At 45.3% G+C, this 23,403-nt stretch overlaps 1 protein-coding gene across 5 annotated transcripts in view; it reads left to right on the plus strand.

The window, feature by feature from the left end:
- Window positions 1-23,403, plus strand: part of DLG4 (discs large MAGUK scaffold protein 4) — a 176,499-nt gene that overhangs the window by 141,814 nt on the left and 11,282 nt on the right. For all 5 annotated transcript variants that reach the window (XM_042475847.1, XM_042475850.1, XM_042475845.1 and 2 more), the window contains 11 exons: window positions 11,315-11,368; window positions 11,557-11,607; window positions 11,778-11,902; window positions 13,403-13,572; window positions 14,752-14,888; window positions 16,655-16,799; window positions 17,604-17,742; window positions 18,380-18,536; window positions 18,650-18,752; window positions 22,022-22,136; window positions 23,014-23,190. In XM_042475847.1, coding sequence (XP_042331781.1) covers window positions 11,315-11,368; window positions 11,557-11,607; window positions 11,778-11,902; window positions 13,403-13,572; window positions 14,752-14,888; window positions 16,655-16,799; window positions 17,604-17,742; window positions 18,380-18,536; window positions 18,650-18,752; window positions 22,022-22,136; window positions 23,014-23,190 — 1,373 coding nt within the window. The remainder of the gene's footprint in view (window positions 1-11,314; window positions 11,369-11,556; window positions 11,608-11,777; window positions 11,903-13,402; window positions 13,573-14,751; window positions 14,889-16,654; window positions 16,800-17,603; window positions 17,743-18,379; window positions 18,537-18,649; window positions 18,753-22,021; window positions 22,137-23,013; window positions 23,191-23,403) is intronic.

A 23,403-nucleotide genomic window follows, 5' to 3' on the forward strand; every position in this document is an offset into this window, starting at 1 on the left:
TGTCTCCTATTCTCTGGAGCAGCAGCAAACAAGCTTCTTCCCTCCTCAATGTGACACCCCTTCAAATATGTTGGTTTTTTCTTTTTCTTTTTTCTCTCTTTTTTATTCTTTCTTTTTACCTTTTATGTGTAATGTTTATTCTAAATAAATTTATTAAAAAAACAAACAAATATTTGAACAGGGCTATTATCATGTCACCTCTTAACCTTCTTTTCTCCAGGCTAAACATTCCCAGCTCCCTAAGTCCTTCCTCATAGGACAAGGTTTCCAGACCCTTCACCATTTTAGTCACCCTCCTTTGGACACATGGCTCCAGTTTATCAGTGTCCTTTTTGAATTGTGGTGCCCAGAACGGGACACAATATTCCAAGTGGGGCCTGACCAAAACAAAAAACAGTGACACTATTACTTCTCTTGATCTAGACACTATACTTTTATTGATGCAGCCTAAAATTGCATTGGCCTTTTTAGGATCAAGGTGGGTTACAATAGAATACATAAATAAATACATATTACATACATAACTAAAAATTATATATTCACTTATCCCTTACCTTAAAACTAAAATACCAACACTATAAATACAAATTAAAAACAATTTAAAATAGGCAAGTTAAATGGTTGCAATATTAAAATAGATTGCTCATTAAAATAATAGAATACAGTCAGAAAGGTAAATCTGTTTAAAACGCTTAAAACAATGCAACACTCCAAGCCGGTCCTTTAAAAACATTATGTTTTAAAAGCCTGTCTTCATAAGAAGGTTTTAGCCTGCCATCGGAGGGACAGCAAGGAAGGGGCCAGTCTGGTCTCCCTGGGAAGGGAGTGCCACAGTTTAGGGGCAGCCACCAAGAAGGCTTTCTCTTGCATCTCCACGAACCTTGAAATGCAAAAGGCAGAATTATACACACACACACATATACCCAAATGCACAGGTATAGGATGGGGGAATACATAACTCAGCAGTGCTCCATGCAAAAAGGACCCTGGGATTATTGCCAGTCATATATTGAACATGAGCCAGCTGTGTGATGCCACAGCAAAGAAAGCGAATGCTATTTTAGCCTCTTCCTTTCTTGCCATCCCTACAAACAACCACTGGGATTATTGTTGATTGTAAGTTGAATATCAGCCAGCAATGTGATGCTGCAGCAAAGCAGGCAAACAATACTTAGCCTGCATTAACAGAAGCACAGTTTCCAAGTCGAAGGAAGTAATAGCTCCACTATATTTGGCACTGGTCAGATTTGGGCTTCACCTGGCAGTCTGACAGTGGAATATAGACTGTTTGGGCAGATTCTACAATCTCCCACTAGGAAATAATACTTTATGAAACCCTGGAAAGCTCTTACTACTGACCAGAGCTGAACAAAGTTGGGCTCCGACCTATAAAGATCCTATCATGGGGGGATGGGGGGGGGGGGTTGGCCAGATAGTTTGGAGAGGGTTGCCGTTGCCTTCCTTTGAGGCTGAAAGAGTGTGACTTGCTGAAAGTCACCCAATGGGTTTCCACGGCCAAGCAAGGATTCAAACCCTGGTTTCCAGAGTCACAGTCCAGTGCTCAAACCACTACACCATGTTGGGTTGTCCCTTCTGATTTTGAAAAACAAGCAGAGGGGATCCAGATCATACTTGGATGGGAGACCACTAGGAGGTCTGAGGGTAGTTTAAGGCTTATCTGTGTGTTGCATAATGTGATCAGAAAAGATCTAGTCTGGAAGGCTGTGGCTGCCAGTCAGAGTTAGCAATATGGGGCTCCGTGACTTGTTAGGAGGTGGCATCCAACATTCAGGTGGGTGAGCCATGGCATAGTGGTTTGAGTGCTGGACTACGACTCCAGAGACCAGGGTTCCATTCCCAGTTTGGCCATGGAAACCCACTGGCTGACCTTGGGTGAGTCACACTCTCTCAGCCTCAGGGGAAGGCAAGCCTCCTCTGAAGAAATCTTGCCAAGAAAGCCCCATGATATTTTGGGCTTAGGGTTGCCATAAGTCGGGAACAACCAAGAAGTCACATAAGAACAACAAGGCCATCCAAAAAAGCATTGCATCTAAGCCTCTAGTGCTCAGTGAGATGGTAAACTAGTTTCCAGCTCTGTACTCTTCAAGCTGCTGGTAGAGTCTCTTACCTCTGGGCTTTTTAGTTCCGGTCCAGAAAATCCCTACACATAAAAACTTGGCGCGTTGGAGAGAGGTCTTTCTGCCTAGTCGGCCGTCGGTGTTCTAGTTTTCAGTCCAAAGGGGATTATTTTGTGTCTGTGTGTGTGTTTTATTATCCAAAATGATAAAAAGATCTGAAAGCCAAGCCCTAAGCAAAAGAATTGAGGGACTTGGGAATGTCTAGCTTGGAGATGAGAAGACGGAAATGACACAAATCTTCAAATGTCTGAAGGGCTGTCCATAGGAAGATGGAACAAGCTTGTTTTCTGATGCTCCAGAAGGTAGGACCGATCACTTCAAATTACAAGGCAATTCTAGCTAATACTAAGATGATCGTCCTAATGCCGTTCGACAAGGGAGCTGTCTTCTTTCATTGGAAGCTCTTAAACAGAAGTTAAATGAATGCCTCTAAGGGACCCTTTAGCTATACAATTCCTGAACCAGTCTGGAGGGGTTGAACTACATGATCCCTGAGGGTCCCTTCTGGCTCTACGATTCTCTTGTTCTGTGTATTGTGTTTGCAAGGTACAATGGTACAGTGGTATCTTACGATGAGAGGTCGTCTTAGAAGTGTATCTCAAAGCTGCCATCATGCGACTGTTTCCTTATAGTTTTAGGCTATATGATTAAGATTTTGGTGATAGGATTTATCCTGCAGGGGGGAAAATGAGACCGCACTGACTGTGTATGGAGGGTTTGCAGCCGTCGGCTTCCATCTTATGCCTTCTTGCGATGCAACTTACACGGCTGTGGCGGTTTGGGGCAGTGTTTCGGTATTTACAGCCTCTTCATAATTGTCACAGCTACACAATGCCACTGGTGTGACATTAGTGTTTGTGTGTGTGTGTGTGTGTGTGTGTATGCTGTCTCTTGCATAGGGTTGGCAGGTGAAATAAGGGATGGGGTTGTGTAGAAAAGCTGAAATCGCTTAGCTGACAGTTGTGACAGTGGCGTTGCAGAGCTGACTTATTTCACCTGCCAACCCACATCTTATGACGACAGCATTTGCAATACACAGACAACACTCCACAGTAGAAAGCCAAGAATTTGGGATATGCTGCAGCTTGCCCGTTTTGTGACAAGTGTGCCTGGTCACCATGTCTGGTTCCAGCCATTTTGTGTGTTGCGATACTTCTCAACACTTCATGCCCAGGAGGCGCACCTTGTCAGCTCATGCATGGTTTGTGTGCCCCCTGTGCATGAGGGTGGCTGGGCTTTCGCTTCACAACTTGTGTGTGTGTGTAGATGTGTGATGCCCTCCATCTATGCCCCCCTTGCTGACTCGCAAACCCACACAGCTACTCACCCACCTGCCTCTCTAGACAGTTCTTCCACAACCATGTTCCATCCTTTTGCTATTCTGCACCAAGCCAGGCCAAATGGTTCCCCTTCCCCTTGTCTAAATATATGCAGATTAAAGCTGATTTGCATCTCAGTTGCATAATTTATTCTGTTGACTGTTAATCATGGGAAGGAGCAAGGGAGCATTAATTGGCAGAAGGTTTGGCTTCCTGCGATTCTCCTGCAGCAGCAGCAAATTTGTTTGGCCTCTCAGCCTTGGGTTTCTCAGGATTCTGGCCAAATATATTGTCTCCTCTGAGCCAAATCCTTAAGGACTAGGAACTTGCTTTATTAAAGAGAGAAAACAGAGTTTTCTCAAGAGCAGTCTATGGTTGATTGCTCTGTTTTAGCCATTGTTAAGGAACACATTCACAATCCATTGCATCTAACCAGAGAGTGCAGACCAGCTTTCCCAAACCTGGACCTGTTCCCGGCTGAGAATGATGGGTTTGTTAGTCCTCCACATTTGGAAAGTACTGTATTGGAAGAGCCAACAGCTGCAGTTGTGCACATACCCTTGGTGCTCTTTCAACAGAGGCCAGATGGGTCCAAAACACACTGCTGAAATAATCCAGTTTGAGACTGCTTTAACTGCCTGGGCTCAGTGCCAGGGAATCTTGGATATTGTAGTTTATTGTGGCACCAGAGCTCTCTCTGACAGAGAAGGCTCAATGCCTCGCAAAACTGCAGTTCCCAGAATTCCCTAGCATTAACCCAGGGCAGTTAAAGCAATCTCAAACGGGATTATTTCTGCAATGTGTTTTGGACCTTAGTCATCCTCCAGGATATTTTAGCTGTGATTCTTGCACCACAAAGGGTTGGAATAGATAGCCCTTGGAATCCTTTCCAACAATGTAATTCTGCAGAAATAATTTTGATTCTAGTACTGGATTTTGCGACTGTGGGGCATGATGTGGGGAACACATGCAGCTTTGTAGATACCCCTGGCTGTCCCCACTCCCTCCTTTTCCAACATGGTTGGTCAAACTCACATGAATTGATGGGAAGGAAACAGGGACAGAGATGTGCTTCCAGAATGGCAAATGTATTTATTCTCTGGTGGATGGAGAACTCATCCCCTCACCTGGCCATCTGGTACATGCAAGAAGCATGTGCCGGAATACACAGCCTCACGATCTAGATTGAGGAAAGTAACAGTATCGCTCTATTCTGTTTTGGTCATGCCTCACCTGGAATATTGTGTCCATTTCTGGGCACCCCAGTTGAAGAAGGGTATTGAGAAGCTGGAGTGTGTCCAGAGGAAGGTAACCAAAATGGCAAAGGGTCTGGAAACTATGCAGCCCTGTGAGGAGAGACTTAGGAAGCTGGGTATATTTAGCCTGGGGAAGAGGAAGTTAAGAGGGAAATGATAGTCTTGTTTAAATACTGAAAGGGATGTCATGTTGAGGATGGAGGAAACTTGTTTTCTGCTGCTCCAGAGACTAGGACCCGGAGCAATGGAAGCAAACTACAGGAAAAAAGATTCCAGTTCAACATTAGGAAGAAAAGTGTGATGTGGCAGCTAAAAAGCCAATGCAATTTTAGGCTGCATCAATAGAAGTATAGTGCCTAGATCATAGGAAGTAATAGTGCCACTCTATTCTGGTTTGGTCTGGCCTGAGCTTGAATCCTGTGTCCAGTTCTGGGTACACAATTCAAAAGGGATGTTGAGAAACTGTAGCTTGTCCAAAGGAGAGCAACTAAAATGGTGAAGGGTCTAGAAACCTTGCCTTATGAGGAGAGATGTAGGGACCTGGGTATGTTTAGCCTGGAGAAGAGAAGGTTCAGAGGTGATATGGTAGCCCTGTTTAAGTATTTGAAGGGATGTCATGTTGAGGAGGGAGCAAGCTTGTTTTCTGCTGCTCCAGAGAATAGGACCCGGAGCAATGGATGCAAGCTCCAGGAAAAGAGATTCCAGCTCAACATTAGTTGGAACTTTCTGACAGCAAAGGCTGTTTGACATGAAACACACTCCCTCGGAGAATGGTGGAGTCTCCTCCTTTGGAGGTTTTTAAACAGAGGCTAGATGGTCATCTGTCAATGGGAATGCTTTGATTCAGAGTTCCTGCGTGGCAAAAGGGGGTTGGACTGGATGGCCCTTGTGGTCTCTTCCAACTCTACAATTCTATGATTCTATGAACATCCTGACAATAAGAGCTGTTCAACTGGGAAATGCACTCCCTCCTCGGAGAGCGGTGGAGTCTCCTTCTTTGGGGTTTTTGAAGCAGAGGCTGGATGGCCACCTGCTCCAGGGAGAGCTTGTGTCATACAGAGAGCCTCATCGCTAAGGCTTTGAGACAAGCCCTTGCTGAGAGCCCCGAATGCCACACACATGCAGAGAAACCTGCCCGCATGTGCTTCCACAGATCTGCTCCCACACAGTCCTCTCCGCCTCTTCCTCCTTCTCCCACCCACCTACACGCAGCTGCTGACCTGGCAAGTGTGCATCTCCTCTCCTTCCCTCTCCCATAATGTCACACACCCAGGAGGTGCATGGACTCTTTGGCCTCATTCCCACTTACAGATCAATTGGTGCACAATCAGAATCAATGGATTGATGCGACAGTGGAGCGTGGTTCCCATTACATTTGCCCCAGTCACATTTTTTCCTTCTGAAATAATGCACTTGTGGTCCACATTCATGCATGAATTGATTCAAAATGGACCCGCTTCTAGCCGGCCAAAGGGCAAATTTAAATCCAATTCCGGTCCGCATCTGCTTCACACTTGCACAGAATTGATTCATCAAAAAAGATGGAAAACATTAGGATCAGAAAGACATGGGTTAAATGGGTCTAGCCTATAGCCCCCCTCTTGGAATCGCTGAAGTGATTCAGTTTAAGTGGGAACCAGGGTTGTTTGAAGCGGTTCAAACTGATTAGTGATCCAGTTTATAAGGTGGTGAGAATCAGGTCCTAGATCTCCTCCTGTACCAATCCCCCTCCTCCCAGTGGGACCAAGGAGTCCTGCATCCTAAACCCCCTTGTTTCTCTTTACCAAGACTCCAAATCAGGGTCTACCTCCAACAACCCCCTAACATCAAAATAAGGAAAAACCTAGTGTGCATGTGTGCATTTGTGCAATATTTCCTCCACACCTTCTTTCTAACTCTGCAGAAACCTCATTCCCCTCTTAAGGCAATCCCCCCCTCCGTGCCTCTTTAATTATTATTATTTTTAATTAATTGATTTCTACTTTTAGTTCCTTCAGTCTGTGAAGGTAGCCGAGAGCGAAGATGGGTGGGTTGCTTTCTCCAGAGCGATGCAATGAGACCAGGAAAGGGGTTTGGTGGCTCTTGGGGAAGGGGCCAGAGTTTCATATAAAATCCTAGAGTTGGAAGAACCCCCCCCCCAAAAAAAAGGCTATCTAATTCATCCCCCTGCCATGCAGGAATACATAATCCCAATCAAAGGTTTAAGTCTTCCAGGATTTTTCAGTGTTGGGGACCAGGGAGAGAAGGAGATTCATAGCCAGGAACTGCTGGATTCTCTGATGGGAGAAAGGGTTATTGAAAGGATAAGATGGAGGAGAGGGGTCTTTTTTGGAAAAGCAGGTCTGGGAATTTCTTTTTTCCTCCCTACCCCCATTTCACCAATTGCCCACAGCAAAGACTATAGTGGCATGACCGTATCCATGCAGGGTTTCGGATTGGGGCAAGGAAGCTTTATGGGGAGTAAGGAAGATGTTGGAGGTGTAGGCCTTAAATACATTATCTGTATTCCCCTTTGCATGCATTTGCAGTCCTTTCCCTCTATGGCATGGCTGCCATTCCCATCCGATTCCCGGGATGCTTCCCAGATAGCTTTGAAACTCAGCCTTTTGCAAATTTTCATGACCATTCATTCAGTCATGAAAATTTGCAAAAGGCTAAGTTTCAAAGCTATCTGGGAAGCATCCCGGGGTGGGAATGGCAGCCATGCCATAGAGGGAAAGGATGAGATGGGTCCAAGCCAGCAAAATATATAAGTTGTATAAGGGATAAGACAATATATGTTGTGATTGCAGCAAAGGAGGGAGCTTTTAGGGGAAAAAACTAGAGAGGTGAGGGTTTTTACTGTCTCCCACCCGCCCCCCTCCACAATGTCCTGTCCCTTTCCTCTGCCCTCCTTCCCTCTCTGCCACGTCCTTTGCTTGCACTCCCTTGAATTAATATTTCAGGCCTTTTTCCTTTTCTTTTTGGAGCAGATGGGACCCAAAGGGAGACTGGGGGGGGAAGCACAGAATTTAAATAGAGCATTGGAGAAAGAGAGCAAGGAAGCGTGTTTGAAATGGATGAGTCTTTCTGTGTTTGCAAAAAGCATTTTGGGGGGAATGTTTTTCTTGTAAGCCAGAGTTAGTTTATATACAGAATTAGTTTAGAAGTAGAAATATAGGTTGCTAAGAGCTTGGCATCTCAGGACCGCTCTTCTAAAAAGACATGCAACCCCCCAGTTGAAATAAAATTAAATGACATCCTACAGGGAAAACTGCTACAGGTTGAGTTTCCCTTATCCATAATACCAAAATGCTCCAAAATACAAAACGTGTTTTCATGGGCAGCTGAAATAGTGACACCTTTGCTTTCTGGTGGATTCAGTGCACCAACTTTGTTTTGTGCACAAAATTAATTAAAATATTGTATATGAAATGACTTGCAGGCTACGTGTCTAAGGTACGGTTGGCCTTCTGTATCCACAGATTCAAACATCCATGGATTGAAAATATTGTTAAAAATTTATAAATTCCAAAAAGCAAACCTTGATTTTGCCATGTTATAAAAGAGACACTATTTTACTATGCCACTGTATTTAATGGAACCTGTGCATCCATGGCTTTTGCTATCCATCGGAGGCCCTGCAAACCCCAGCAGATACCAAGGGCTCACTTTATATACGAAACATAAATGAAGTTCCTGTTTAGACTGGGATCCCATCTTCATGATATCTGATTATGTATTTGCAAATATTCCAAAATTAAAAAAAACAAAATCCAATATCCATGGTACATCTGGTCGCAAGGTTTTTGGATAAAGGAGACTTAACTTGTATGGTGTTTTCTTTTTCCCTTTTGGCCAAGGGAGCTTGAGAATGGCCTTGCTCCGAATTGTGCTGGGAAATCTTTTATAGGAATATTTAAGGCTAACTTGGCATGGATGACTAGGCAAAACCTTTCATTGAGCTCTGACTCCAACAGCTGAATGAATGTCGTAATTGTGGATTCCTCCTCCCTCCTCCTCCTCCTCCTATATAATTTCTGTCACTTTTGCTTTGGGGGGGGCATTTGAAAAAGTGCTGATTTCCCCAACCCCCCAAAGACTGGGGCAGACCAGCGATAAAACACAAAGGAGTGATAACAACAGTGATAAATAGACTCAGAAATTTTCTTTCATTGGAGTCTTGGTAGCCATCTGCAAATGCAAACCAGTCCTTGCTAAGCCAGCAGTCCTCCAGATGCATTGGACTGCAGTGCCCATCCTCCCCTGACAGCTTGCTGGGGGAAGGGCTGAGGTTGGAGAGAACTAGTGTAGACCAAATATTCTCACCTAACTTTTTAAAAACAACAAGAACCTGGCCTGTTTAAAAAAACAACAACAACTCTGAATTGTGAATTATATGTACTTCCCTATAGTTTTATATTAAAAGCAGAGGTGGAAATCAGTGTTGTTGGACTGTGCCTCCTAGTATCCATCACCATTGGATCTGCTGGGACTTGGAGTCCCCCAGAGTCTGGATTCCCAGCCTGGGTTAGGCAGTTTCATACATTCCTAAATTGCAGTTTTTAAAAGGAAAAGTTCATAGATGATTCTAGAAAAGAGGAAATCATAGAGGTGAATCATCATCATCATCATCATCATCATTTATCATCACCTAAAATTGCCATTCAATTCCTTTTAGTCCCGCTCCCCTGGTGCAATGTCCATTGCATCCTTCACCCCAAAGCCGCCGCCAAGTAGGAACCAGTGGTACCCATGTTGTTGCTGCGGTAACCTTCTCCCCCTGAGGCAGATGCTGTTTCCATGGCATTGCCATGGTTACTGTTGTCAGCAGAGAGTGGAGGTGGAGAAATATTTCTTCCAGGGGGAAAAAGGAAAAAGAGCGAGAGAAAATAAAAGTCAAAGAGAGGCTGGGTAAATCCTGGGCAATAAATTGTACTTTAACACCCCCATAAATTTTTATGTGCGGATGGTAATTAATCCTGTGAGGAGGCCAGAGTTTTGTCCATTTTCCTCCTAGGGCCACGCTGCCCCCTAATGCCATCATTTCTTATTATGGCTTGCCGGTTTGGGGTGTTTTCTTTGCCATTCAGCCTCCGCAAAAATGAGATTCCGCCTAAACATTAGGACAAACTTCTTGACTGTAAGAGCTGATGGACAGTGGAATATGATGCCTTGGAGGGTGGTGGGGTCTCCTTCCGTGGAGGTTTTTAAACAGAGGCTGGATGGCCATCTGTCGGGGCTGCTTTGAGTGTGTCTTCCTGCATGGCAGAATGGGGTTGGATTGCATGGCCCTTGGAGTCTCTTCCAGCTCAGAGTTTCAATGATGCTATGGTTCTTATCCCTCTGCCTCCTCCCTGCTTGATCTTGCTCACAGCCCTTCATTTAATGCTCTTAAACCTCATCATCCTGCTGTTATTTGAGGATTCGATACAGTGAGCCTTAGGTATCTGCTGGGATTTGGTTCCAGGTTCCCCCGTGGAGGCTCAAGATCCATAAAATACATAATAAAATGGTGTCCCTGATTTAAAATGGCAAAATCAAGGTGTGGATAGTTGAATCCTTGGATAGAGAATCTATGGAGACAGAGGTCTGACTGTATATTGGACAGGATTAAGGATTAAGAATGGGAGAATGGAGACTTTTGGTTCTAGCTTGTCATTCTAAATGACCCTCCATATGGAGAATTCAGGAGATCTTTGCTTGACTTTCTCAGGGCAGGCTGTGCATTTTTCCTATCTGCTTTGCAGTTTGCAAGATCCCTCTCACCAGAGGCCAGTGCAATACCTATCGCATTCATGAGCCCGGGAATTTAACCCTGAATGCAGTTCATGATCCTTCTACACAAAAGCCTGCTCCTCCTTCCTTGTTCCAGCAACAAAATTTAGTGCAGGAGGGGAGTTTTATATATACCTTTTTGCTCTTGTTGTTAGACATTGGGGAGTTGGAAATCCTTCGCAATCTAATGACACCAAGAAAGGAAAATGCCAGGAAATCCAGATTGACCTTGCAACCAGCCCTGTTTTAGGGCAAAGTTTTTTATTTTATATTCTATTTATTTATCTTGGCAATGTAAAGGATTTTTAAAGGGTGGTTTTTAAATCTCTATGTATTAGCCTTTGACTGTTGTGTCTGAGTTTTCTGGGTTCTTCCGACCTCCTTGAGCAAGAACATTTGGTATGTCCCTTCAACTCTATGGCCTCTGGTTCCTTCCTCATTGAAAGGATGCAGAAATCTTGCAAAACCTGCCCGGCAGTGTTGCTAGGGCATACGTTTCTGGAAGATTTTTTTGCCTCGAGAGGTGTGTGGCATCGCAATCCCTCCCCAGTGTCCCATCTTTGTTTAGGTTGAAACTTTACAAGGGGCAGCAGCCATTTTGCAAACTCCCATGCCATGCCATGCGAGGGGATGAACCCTGACTCTATGCCCCAGAAGGTTTCCTAGGACATAATAGCCTGAAAGAGGTTGCAAATCGCAGTTTGCAACCTTTTTCCATTTGGGAGCCTCTATGCGCCATCTCCGGTGTGACAGCCTTGCTTGCACAGTGTTAAAAGGGATTGCCTTGCTGAGCTTTATAATTTCTTTTCCTCCCTCTCTTTCTCTCTCTCTCATTTTCTCCTAGGCGAACTCCCCACCGGTAATTGTCAACACAGATACCTTAGAAGCACCAGCGTATGTGAGTTCCCCTTTCTCCGAGTCTTTTTTCTCTCTCTCTCTCGACCCTCTTCCCCTTTCCCCATGTCCTTGCTTGCTTCTTCCTCTCGGGTATCCTAAAATGCCTTTCCAGGAATGTTCTGCATTTCCCTCCTGTCTTCGGAAAAAACGTCGTAACAAAACCCTCCTTGCCTTCTCTCTTTCTCCTAGGTAAATGGGACAGAAGGCGAAATGGAATATGAGGAGATAACTCTGGAACGGGTAATTTCCAGAGGGAGAATTGATACGGGGGGGGGGGGGGGGAGGAGATATATCATCCCAAAAGTCAGGGCACAGGGAATGTGAACCTGTACGGGGCGAGGTCTTGGGGTTGTGGGTTCCTCAGACCACTTCATTTCTGGCTTTTGGGGCTGAGGATGTTTCTCTTTCAGGGTAACTCCGGTTTGGGGTTCAGTATCGCCGGTGGCACGGATAACCCCCACGTTGGGGATGACCCCAGCATTTTCATTACCAAGATCATCCCCGGAGGAGCAGCTGCGCAAGATGGAAGGCTTAGGTAATGTTTTTTGTTGGCGGTGGCGGGTATTTTATATGTAGGGCAACTTCCAGAGCCAGCATGGTGCAGTGGTTTGAGTGTTGGACTGCGACTCTGGAGACCAGGGTTCAGTTTCCCACTCAGCCACAAAACCTGCTGGGTGACCATGGGCAAGTCACACTCTCTCAGCCTCAGGGTAAGGCAATGGCAAGCTTCCTTTGAACAAACCTTGCCAAGAAAACCCTGTGCTATGTTTGCTTTGGGGACACCGTAAGAAATGACTTGAAGGCACACAACAACAGCAACATCCAGATGTGTGAGGACTGTAGAACCCATTCCCCCCAATCCAGGATGACCTGTGGGTGATGGGTTCTGTAGTCCACACACATCTGCTGGGTTGATGGGATCAAGGTGGCTAATTCTGTGACGGCTGAAAGCTTCCGTATTAGTGGGGCAGGGAATCTACTCCAGGTTTTAATATAAGGTCCAAAACACACTGCAGTTTGAAACCACTTTAACTGCCTTGTCTCAGTGCTAGGTAATCCTGGGGATTGCAGTTTATTGTGGCACCAGAGCTCTCTGACAGAGAAGGGTAAATGTCTCACAAAAGTACAATTCCCAGAATTCCTTAGCACTGACCCATGACAGTTAAACTGCATTATTTCTGCAGTGTGTTTTGAACCTTAGATCAGCACCTCAGACAGCTCCTTAAAGCTTAATTGCATTTTGAACCTTTGGTACACTCTGGGTTTTAAGGCTGAGCTTGTTTCAATTTATTATTATTATTATTATTATTATTATTATTATTATTATTATTAACCTTTATTTATAAATTTATGGAAGCCTTTGCCTTGCTCTGGAAAAGGGTGCAGTTCCAGGCCTTACCCAGAGTCCTTTTAGTGCCGTACACGGACACACAGGTTCTTGCTATAGCATCAGCTATATTGATGGTCAAGGATGCAACTGATGGTGTCCAGCAGAGAAGCATCCCAGCCTTTTTGCTACTGGGCCCCAGCATCCAGCCAAGGATGGAACTGGGGTCCTAAACAAATCCTGCTCAGATATCCCTTGGCCAGTCTTCAGCTCCCAGAAGCCTCAGCTCTCTTGACCAATGATCTGGGATTCTGGGAGCTGAAGTCCAAAACACCTGGAAAGCCAGAGTTTGGGAATCACTGAACTAGGACATGAAACCATGGATTCAAGCTACAGGAAAAGAGATTCCACCGAAATATTAGGAAGAACCTCCTGACAGTAAGAGATGTTTGATGGTGGAAGATGCTAGAATATGGACCGTGGTGGAGTCTCCTCCTTTGGAGGTTTTTAAACATAGGCTGGGTAGACATCGGTCACAGAGAGGGCTTTGATTGTGCATTCCTGCATGAAAGAATGGAGCTGGACTGGATGGCCCTTGGAAGTCTCCTCCAACTCTATGGTTCTGTGATCCACCAACATGACACTGATTCTCCATCTCAGCTAAAAGTGGGTTTCAGATCTTTTTCTCTCTCTTTCTCTCTGGTGCAGGGTGAACGACAGCATCCTCTTTGTGAACGATGTCGATGTCCGGGAGGTCACACACAGCACGGCTGTCGAGGCCTTGAAAGAGGCCGGCTCCATCGTCCGCCTCTATGTCATGCGCCGGAAACCCTTGGCCGAGAAAGTCATGGAGATCAAGCTGATCAAAGGCCCCAAAGGTGAGGAGAGGGGTTTCTTTCAGGCGACCCACATGCGACCACCCCATCTCCAAAGGAAGGAGATATCCCATTGAGAAAACCATGAGACACCCCCCCTCCCAAGGCTGAATGTGCCCCATAGAAGTACCTTGTGCCTTTCCTGTTTTGAAGAACAACCACCTTCCTAAATCAGGTGAACCACCAATAGACCTCCTAAAATGGGTGATCTACTGGTGGCCCATCTGATTTAGCAAGGCGGCCTTCCAATTGCCCACCTAAACCAGGTGAGGCTATTTGGGGGACAGGGTCCAGTCCTTCTATAGCACCTTTAAGATTAAGAATAAAACCCAGAGGGGATTTCCCATCCCCACAATATGGAAACCAGTCCCTGGCAATGGGTCCCTCCCACCAGAAAATAAACCCTGCCCCTTCCAAAGTCTCCGCCCTTAAAGTTTAAGGTTGCCCCTCCTTCCTCCTTTGCCACTATTTCTTTATTAAAATGTTTTATATCCTTTTGTATCCAGAGATCTCAGGGCGTCTTCCAACAGAATCCACAATTTAAAGAAATTTAAGAGATGATAGATAGATAGATAGATAGATAGATAGATAGATAGATAGATAGAGATACTGACTTAAGCATATTGAACAATTTGACAAATTAGAAGAAGGCAAGGTTTTTTTTTAAATAACATTAAAAGTGATTAAGGCAAAAGATACACTTGCGGATTTCCATCCCCTCTCAAAATGGCAAAAGGGAAATATATAGGGCAATATACCTTTACCCACAGAAGGTCTCTAAACTAAGTGACAAAAAAGACTAACCAGGAAAGTCTGGTACTTGTGAATGCTTATTTAACATTTAATGTAAAGTATAGTTTCATTATTCCACTGGATGTTTAAATCCTATTATTGTAGTTAACATAGGCGATTTATGAGTTTAATAAGTTTTTGCGTTATTGTCCAGTAAGAATTCACAAGTACCAGACTTTCCTGGTTAGTCTTTTATGTCTCTCAAAATGGCACCACTTCCTGCCACCATTTTGAGAGGGACACCAAAATTGAAATTGTCTTACATTGAGCTCAGAAGGCAATCAGAAACCAGGATAATGTGCTCACTTTTCACTCTTTGGCCCTTCCTTCCTTCCTTCCTTCCTTCCTTCCTTCCTTCCTTCCTTCCTTCCCTTCTTTCCCTCTTCATAGGTCTGGGTTTCAGCATCGCAGGTGGAGTGGGCAACCAGCACATCCCCGGTGACAATAGCATCTACGTCACCAAAATCATTGAGGGCGGTGCAGCCCACAAAGATGGACGCTTGCAGATCGGGGATAAGATTTTGGCGGTAAGGATTAGGGTTGTTAGGAGGACCAGGCCTGATGATGCTGTGCGAATGAGCTTGAAGGTCCGTCACATATCATATACCCTTCCCCACTGCCAGACAGGGGCCAACAAAGAACATTTTACATTGTAAATTACATTGAAGGTACCCCAAGTGGTCATCCAATCCAGCCCCTTTCTGTCATGCAGGAAGATACAGTCCAAGCACTCCCTATGACAGATGGTCATCCAGCCTCTCCTTAAAAACCTCCAGAGATGCCCAGTATAGAGGAATGGCTAATCAATCCAACTGATGCTATAGAAATGGACAAATAGACCTACTGGCTACATGGGAAATCATCAGAAACAATAGAGGAAGAATGGAGAGCCATCAAGGGATTATTGTAAAAATAAATGGAGTCAATAAGTAACAACACAAAGCATGAATAGATAGGAAAGATAACCATGTCGAGGAATTAATGAATCATAATATATACTGCACCTACACATGATAGATAGACATGAACAAAGGTAGGGAAAGAAAAAGAGAAAGTGTCACATAACCCGGTGAAACAAAAGGAAGAATAATAAGGAATGTAGGTTACAATATATTTTCTGCATATATAGAACTAACTGTATGAAAAAGTAGTATCAGAAAGGTATCAGGGATGTCTACAACAGATAGGTTTAATGGAAAACAGTATTATATAAAATGATCCAGCTTTACTTTGAGATGCAAACTCTTCTGAATGAAACAACTCAAGATACAGATAAACAGGTACAGATTTCCAGAAGCATTGTATGAGTGGATTTGAAAGGAGTAGTCATATATTGTAAGAGAAATAGAAACCAACAGTTTTATTATACAGTACTTTATAAGTTTATTTTTAATAAAAAGTATAAGACAAACAAAAGCCCCTCCGAAGATGAAGACTCCACCAGCATCCAGTTCCCTGTTTAGTGGAACTAGCTGATAGGATTCAATACTCCTTCAGTCACAAAATGAGAAGCTGACCAGGCACTCCTGGTTGCTTTGACTCTCAGTGTGTTGGACTACAACACCCATCACCATCATCCAAGAGGCCCATGGATCTGTTGGCTGGGGATGTTGGGTACTGTAGTCCAACATCTCAGAGGGATGAGGCTGTCTTCCCAAAGCACGATTCATGATCTGCTTGGGAACACTTGTCCTCAGGAATTTCCTTGCTTTCTATTACTACTTGTTGTTGGTGTGTGCTTTCAGGTTGGTTCCAACTCATGGCAACCTTCAGGCAAACTGGCCATCGTGTTTTCTGTGGCTGAGAGTGTGTGACTCACCACAGGTCACCCAATGGGTTTCCATAGCCATGCAGGGAATCGAACCAGTGTCATAGTCCAATACTCAAGCCACTATACCATCATGGCTACATCATCATCATCATCATCATTTAACAACAACACTAACAACAATATATTTATGCATTTATTTCATAACCACCCATTATTAAAAATCCTCAAAATACAGAATTTAAACCACCCATTGTTAAAAATCTACAAGATACAAACATTAAAATAAGATGAAATAACCATAGAAACTTAAAACCAGGTTAAAGGAATTTATCATTAAAAACACATACACACCAGCACAACAATTAACAGTAGGCAACACATTAAGTCAGATGGGCTTTATATCACCACTCTTTGAATGCCTGTCGGAATAGAAAGGTTTCTGTGGCTCTGGGTTTTGGGGGTTCGTTGCAGGAGAATGGTGTTAATGGCGCATCTCCCCATTTCTGTATCCCCCCCAAACAGGTAAATAACGTGAGTCTAGAAGACGTGATGCATGAAGACGCCGTGGCCGCCCTGAAGAACACATACGACGTTGTCTACCTGAAAGTGGCCAAGCCCACAAACGTTTACCTGAACGATTCCTATGCCCCACCCGACATCACTTCCTGTGAGTGGTCTCCACTTCCTGTGTGCGTTTGTCGAGAACCTCTAAAACAGATGTTTTTCAGAATAAGTGCAGTCTGGGGACACAGATGAGTGACCAGAATGCTCTCCATTTTGAGCATGGCTAAGAAGCATGAATTTATATTTACAGTCAGCCCTCCACATTTGTGGCTGTGATTTTTGCGGATTTGCTTATTCATGGATTTGGTTTCATATGTTCTCTCTAGGAGTCTCTAGGTGTTCCAGCATGACTCTATGGTCAACATCTGCCAGAAGATGATGAAGGAGCTAGAGATTCTTTAGAGAGAACAGTTCTCTAGGCATTCCTATGTCCTCCTTCTCAATTCTATGGTCAATATTTGACAGATGTTGACCATAGAGTTGCACTGGAGGACCCAGAGATTCCCAGAGAGGTGTTCGCTCAGGTAAAATGACTTGTGTTTTTTTAATTTGCAGTTTATCCTCTTTCACTAGGATCGTGTGCCCCTAACCCCAGTGAATGAGGAGGGCCCCTGTACTAACACGAATTTCAAATTTACCCAAAATATCATTTCAGTCCTTCAGTTTTGCAATTAAAGTCGCCCCTCATTTCTCGCATTCTGGGATCTGCGTTCTTGAATATGCGTGGAGGGGTGGCCTCTGTTATCATCAATGGGGCACACCCCATTCAAGCCTATGGGGATTGAATATGTATGGGTCTCCATTTTTGCAGGGGGGTACGTCCTGGAACGGATCCCCCACGGAAAAGAGGGTCGACTGTACATTTCTCCCTTTCACTCCAATTTAACTTGTTTTATTTATTTGACAGCCTACTCCCAGCATCTGGACAATGAAATTGGTCACCAGAGCTACCTGGGCACGGATTATCCACAAGCCATGACCCCGACCTCGCCTCGGAGGTACTCCCCCATCCCCAAGGAGCTGATGGGAGAGGAGGATATACCCAGGTAAGCCCCAACCCTCACCTCCCCTGACTCTTCCCTCAAGCATCTATCCTTCTCTATCCGACTTCTCTTAAGCAGGCCATGTCCTGGGTCTTTATCTTCTTTTGGGATTAATATGATTAATGAATGATACCATGTCTCCGGGAATTTTCCATCATCTATTTCTATGATTGTTCTTAATAACGGTGGTATCAATTCTTCTTTAAGTGCCTTACAGTACTTTGCTGTTAAGCCGTCGGGACCCAGTGCTTTATTTTCTTTTAAATTCTCTATTGCTTTTTCTATTTCTTTCTCTGTGAGCATTTAATTCTTCCTTCTGTTGTTCTGTAATTTGAGCTATTCGTTCTTTTCTTATAAATTCATGGTTACTCTTTTATCTTGCATTGCCTCTTCTGTTGTTTATAATTTCTCAAAATATTCTGTAACTATGTTTTATTTCATCTTGTTGTTTGTATTCTTAAGCTTTAAAATTGCTTTCTTTTTCTTTTTCTTTTGTTAGTTTGTGAGCTAACCACCTTCCTACTTTGTCTGCATTTTTTAAATCAAAGCAGGCAATGTCCACTCTGGGGTCTTTTCAGAAGTTAGAAGATGTCCGCCATTCCCACTTCTGGTACCTTCTAACCTCTCTCTTCTTGTCCAGGGAACCTCGCAGGATCGTCATCCACCGCGGCTCAACAGGGCTGGGCTTCAACATTGTGGGCGGCGAAGACGGCGAGGGGATTTTCATCTCCTTCATTCTGGCCGGGGGTCCGGCCGACCTCAGTGGGGAGCTACGGAAAGGGGACCAGATCCTCTCGGTAAGACGGAGCAACCTCTCCCATCCTGGATCCCACAGGTGGGAAAAGGCCATCGGTGTTGGCCTAACAGTTGTCCCCAAGTAATGCTGTCTCTTGCTTGCCTCCCTCCGCAGGTCAATGGTGTGGATCTCAGGAACGCGACGCACGAGCAGGCCGCCATTGCACTGAAAAATGCCGGGCAGACGGTCACGATCATTGCTCAGTACAAGCCAGATGGTGGGTTCCCTTGGCCGGGCTTGTATCATCTGTCTGTCTGGTTGCAATAGAGGGAGAATGCACCTTGGAAATATTTTCTCTACACTAAAGATCCAAATACAGTCTGCCCTTCTTATACGCGGATTTGCCTTCTGCGGATTTGAGCATCCGCGGAAGGCAAACCCAGAAGTTGTCCCCAATGGTGTGCACGCGTACTGCCTTTGGGGACAAAAGTCCCTGGCTTACCCTCCCCTTTCCTTCGTCCCTTCCTGCCTCCCTCCTTCCCTCCCTCCCTTTCCCCACTTACCTTGATTGTCACCGCCGCTGTCTCCTTGGCCTCCGAGTCGCAGTTACCGGCGGTGGTGGGGAGGAGGCATGGCCCTCGGCCTCCGCGGGAAGGCCAGGCAGCGCTGGACACCAAAGGGCCTCTAGGCAGCCACCCGGCCCTTCTGCGGAGGCTGCATCTGTGAGGAGGCTGGCCTGGAGGCCATGCTTCGGCCTCGTGGCTGCCTAGAGGCCCTTTGGCATCCAGTGCCGCCCGGCTTTCCCGCAGAGGCAGTGGTGAGGCTGAGGAGGCCAGGCTGCAGGGCAGGCTTTGGCCTCCTCGCGGCTGCTGCCGCTGCCTCCGCAAAAAGGCCAGGTAGTCACCCGGCCCTTCTACGGAGGCGGAGGCAAAGAAGTAGAGCCGCCGCCCGGCCTTGGCCTCACCACTGCCTCCTCCTCCTGGCCCTTTTGCGGAGGCAGCGGCAGCAACCGCGAGGAGGCCAAAGCCTCACCGCTGCCTCTGCGGGAAGGCCGGGCGGCGCTGGATGCCAAAGGGCCTCTAGGCAGCCACCCGGACCTTTTGCGGAGGGGGCAGCCACGAGGAGGCCGAAGCCTGTTCTCCACGAGGAGGCCAAAGCCTTCCCGCGGAGGCCGAGGGCCATGCCTCCTCGCCACCACCGCTGCCGCCGGTAACGGCGACTCAGAGGCCAAGGCGACGGCGGCGGCGACGATCAAGGTAAGTGGGGAAAGGGAGGGAGGGAAGGAAAGGGGAGGGTAAGCCAAGGACTTTTGTCCCCAATGGCGGCGCGCATGCACGCGCACCGCCATTGGGAACAATAGGGGCTTGAGCATATGCGGAATTTGGTATACGCGGGGGGGTCTGGAACGGATCCCCGCGTATACCAAGGGCCCACTGCATTCAAATATTTTGTCCTAGGTTGCATCTGCACAGCAGGAATGATAATGCAGTTTGATGCTGCTTTGACTGCCGTGGCTCAATGCTATGGCATTCCCGGATTTGTAGTTTTGTACAATATTCACCCCTAAACAGACGTTTTTCAGAGTAAGTACAGTCTGGGGACACAGATGAATTAAGGGGTGAGCGGATGGAAGGGAGAGTTCTCAAAGCAGACGGCCCTGTATTTAATATGCGTGCAAACTGAATATTTCTCCTTCCCTGATTTGGCACCACGCTTCACAATTATAGATGGTGTCACATCTCCACTGCAGAATTAATGCAGTTTGATCCCGCTTTTACTACTATAGCTCCATGCTGTGGGATTCTAGGATTTGTAGTTTTTCTGAGATATTTAGCCTTCTCCGTTAGAGAGTTCTGGTGCCACAACAAACTACAAATCCCAGGATTCCATAGGAGAGAGCCATGAAAATTAAAGCATTGTCAAACTGCATTAATTCTGCAGTGTGGCAGCAGCATCTGTCAACCATGGAATGAGAAAACAATATTTATGTCAGGGCTGGGAATAATATAGTCCTCCAGATGTTGTCTGGCTGCAAATCCCAGCATTCTTCACACTGAGCCTACTGTTGAGATCTGCAGTCCAACAATATCTGGAAAGTATAAACATCCCCATCCAACCAATCCAATTTAGGTAAATCTCATTTGACTCAGTGGTTTACTCTAATAAGGACTTTCCAGATAGCTACATGGTGATTTCTTTGTTGCTGTTGCAAGATTGCTTGGTTAGGTACACATGCACCCTGCAATTTTGCATTTAAGAAACTGTGCCTCCTTGGAAATAGTAGTAACCACGTGGCTACCACTGTCACAGATGTTTTTGGTGCAAACATGGCAGAGTTTTTTCCCTGGCTATTCCCAAATTGTGGAATTCCCTTTCTCAGGAGGTTTGGTTGGTTTCCTCCCTGCTGTCTTTCGCTGACAGTTTGAGCAGGGAGTCTAAGAAGGAATCATAGAAAACATCTGGGGGAGCCATGTTGGCCATATAGCAAAGTACAATATAATCCCATATCCACGAAACAAGGATATCTTTATTGGGACAACCAAAATGCACATTATACATGATGCAAGCTTGTGAAGATCCATTTACAACATAAAAAGATACTTCCTTTGCAATCCAGTATGTCTCCATCCATGCCCTCTGAACTAAGAACGAAAACAGCAAAATGCTGGCCTATGACCTACTTCTTCAATTCCTCCCCCCACCTTGTATGGTTTTTAACAACTTGCCTGATGAAGAAGAAACCAGTGGAGCTTTGAAAGCTTGGAAATAGAATATTGTGCAGTTTGGCTGGTCCAATAAAGCTATCACTATAATGGGTTTTTGGGGCTATGTGGCCATGTGCTAGAAGAGTTTATTCCTGACGTTTCACCAGCATCTATGGCTGGCATCTTCAGAGAATGCTGGCATGGAAGAGAGTGGGGCATGTGTATATATATATTTGTGTGACACTGTGTAGGGAGGAGTGTATGTATATATGTGTGTATGTATATATATATGTGTGTGTGTGTGTGTGTGTGTGTATGTATATGTATATGTATATATGTGTGTGTGTACACACACACACACACACACACACACACACACACATACCCCACTCTCCTCTATGCCAGCATTCTCTGAAGATGCCAGCCACAGATGCAGGCGAAGTGTCAGGAATAAACTCTTCCAGAACAAGGCCACATAGCTCGAAAAACCCATAAAAAACTATGTATGCCATCCATGAAAGCCATCGACTTCACAGAGGTATCACTGTTCGGTGGATTTTTGATGTGATAGGATAGAATCATAGAGTTAGAAGAGACCCCCAAAGACCATCTATTCCAACCCCCTGCCATGCAGGAATACACAGTCACAGGGAGTTGGGTGTTATGAATGACTCAGGAGGAAACCTGTGCCAACTGGAGTATGAGGTGTTGGGTGATGGTCAAGGGATGACCAGGGCAGGGATGGTGTGGATCTAGGTACTGATTCTTCCTTCCTTCCTTCCTTCCTTCCTTCCTTCCTTCCTTCCTTCCTTCCTTCCCCGTGTCCCCATCCCTCTGACAGAGTACAGCCGCTTTGAGGCTAAGATCCACGATCTCCGGGAACAGCTGATGAACAGCAGTTTGGGCTCAGGGACAGCTTCACTGCGGAGCAACCCCAAGCGGGGTTTTTATATACGGTGAGATCCTGGGGGACCCAAAGAGAGACTGACCAACTGAGACCCCTCCCCAGACATTACCAGGACACCATAATCTGCTATGTGGGGTCTGGGAACATGCAAGAATAGCTGCAGTTGAATTAGGACAAACCTTGGGCTTGGTGTGGCATAGTTCTGCTCATATGATAATCTGTTGCAAGACCCGTTTTTCTGAGATAGGGCTAAGTCTTTCAGGGTACACCAAACCTTTTGTGGCATTTCTGACTCCAAAGCACACAAACCTGAGGTGTGTAACACACAGGTCACATGCGGCCATGCTGGTTTTTCTGGCTCAAAGATCCCTCTGTCTTGGGAGGAGAAAGCGGAGAATTACTAGTCCTTAGAAACTTCAATGAGTCCATAGCAAAGTGTACAGCTTTTGCTTTGGTGGATAAAAACATACAGGTTGAGTCTCCTTTACCTGAAATGCTCAGAGCCAGAAGTGTTTTGGATTTGGGATTTTTTGGAATTTTGGAATATTTGCATATCTAAATAATGAGATATCTTGAATGTATTATTATTATTAACCTTTATTTATAAAGCGCTGTAAATTTACACAGCGCTGTACATACAGTCTTTTAATTAGGCGGTTCCCTGCCCTCAGGCTTACAGTCTAAAAAGATGAGACCCAAGTGTAAGCTTGAAATTCATTTATGTTTTGCATATACTTTTTAGACTGAAGGTAATTATATGTATACACTGTGGAGTCAGAAAAAATCCCATACAGTTACCTCGGATGGTGATGGTGGGAAAACTTAGTGCCTGAGGGTTAAGAAAGGGAGTGTGTGCTAGTGGTCAGAGCTGTGGACCGGGAAGGGTGTCAACCTTTTGCCATCTCCATTCCTCTCCCTCACCCCAGGGCGCTCTTTGACTATGACAAGACGAAGGATTGTGGCTTCCTAAGTCAAGCTCTGAGCTTCCATTTTGGCGATGTCCTCCATGTGATTGACGCTTCCGACGAGGAATGGTGGCAGGCGCGGCGCGTCCATCCGGATGGCGACAGCGACGAGATTGGCTTTATCCCCAGCAAAAGACGGTAGGGAAGAAAAAGGGGTGGGGAATGGCTTTGCAATGGATTTTGGGTGGGAAGAGCAGCTACACTGGCAATAGCAGCTACATTTCTATGCCGCTTCATACTGAACTAAGCAGTCTCTAAGCCCCAGTTGTGTTGCACAGAGAGGTGGGATATAAATATTATTATTATTATTATTATTATTATTATTATTATTATTATTATTATTATTATTAT

The sequence above is a fragment of the Sceloporus undulatus genome, chromosome 6 (genome assembly GCF_019175285.1).
Source record: "Sceloporus undulatus isolate JIND9_A2432 ecotype Alabama chromosome 6, SceUnd_v1.1, whole genome shotgun sequence".
Lineage (NCBI taxonomy): Eukaryota > Metazoa > Chordata > Lepidosauria > Squamata > Phrynosomatidae > Sceloporus > Sceloporus undulatus.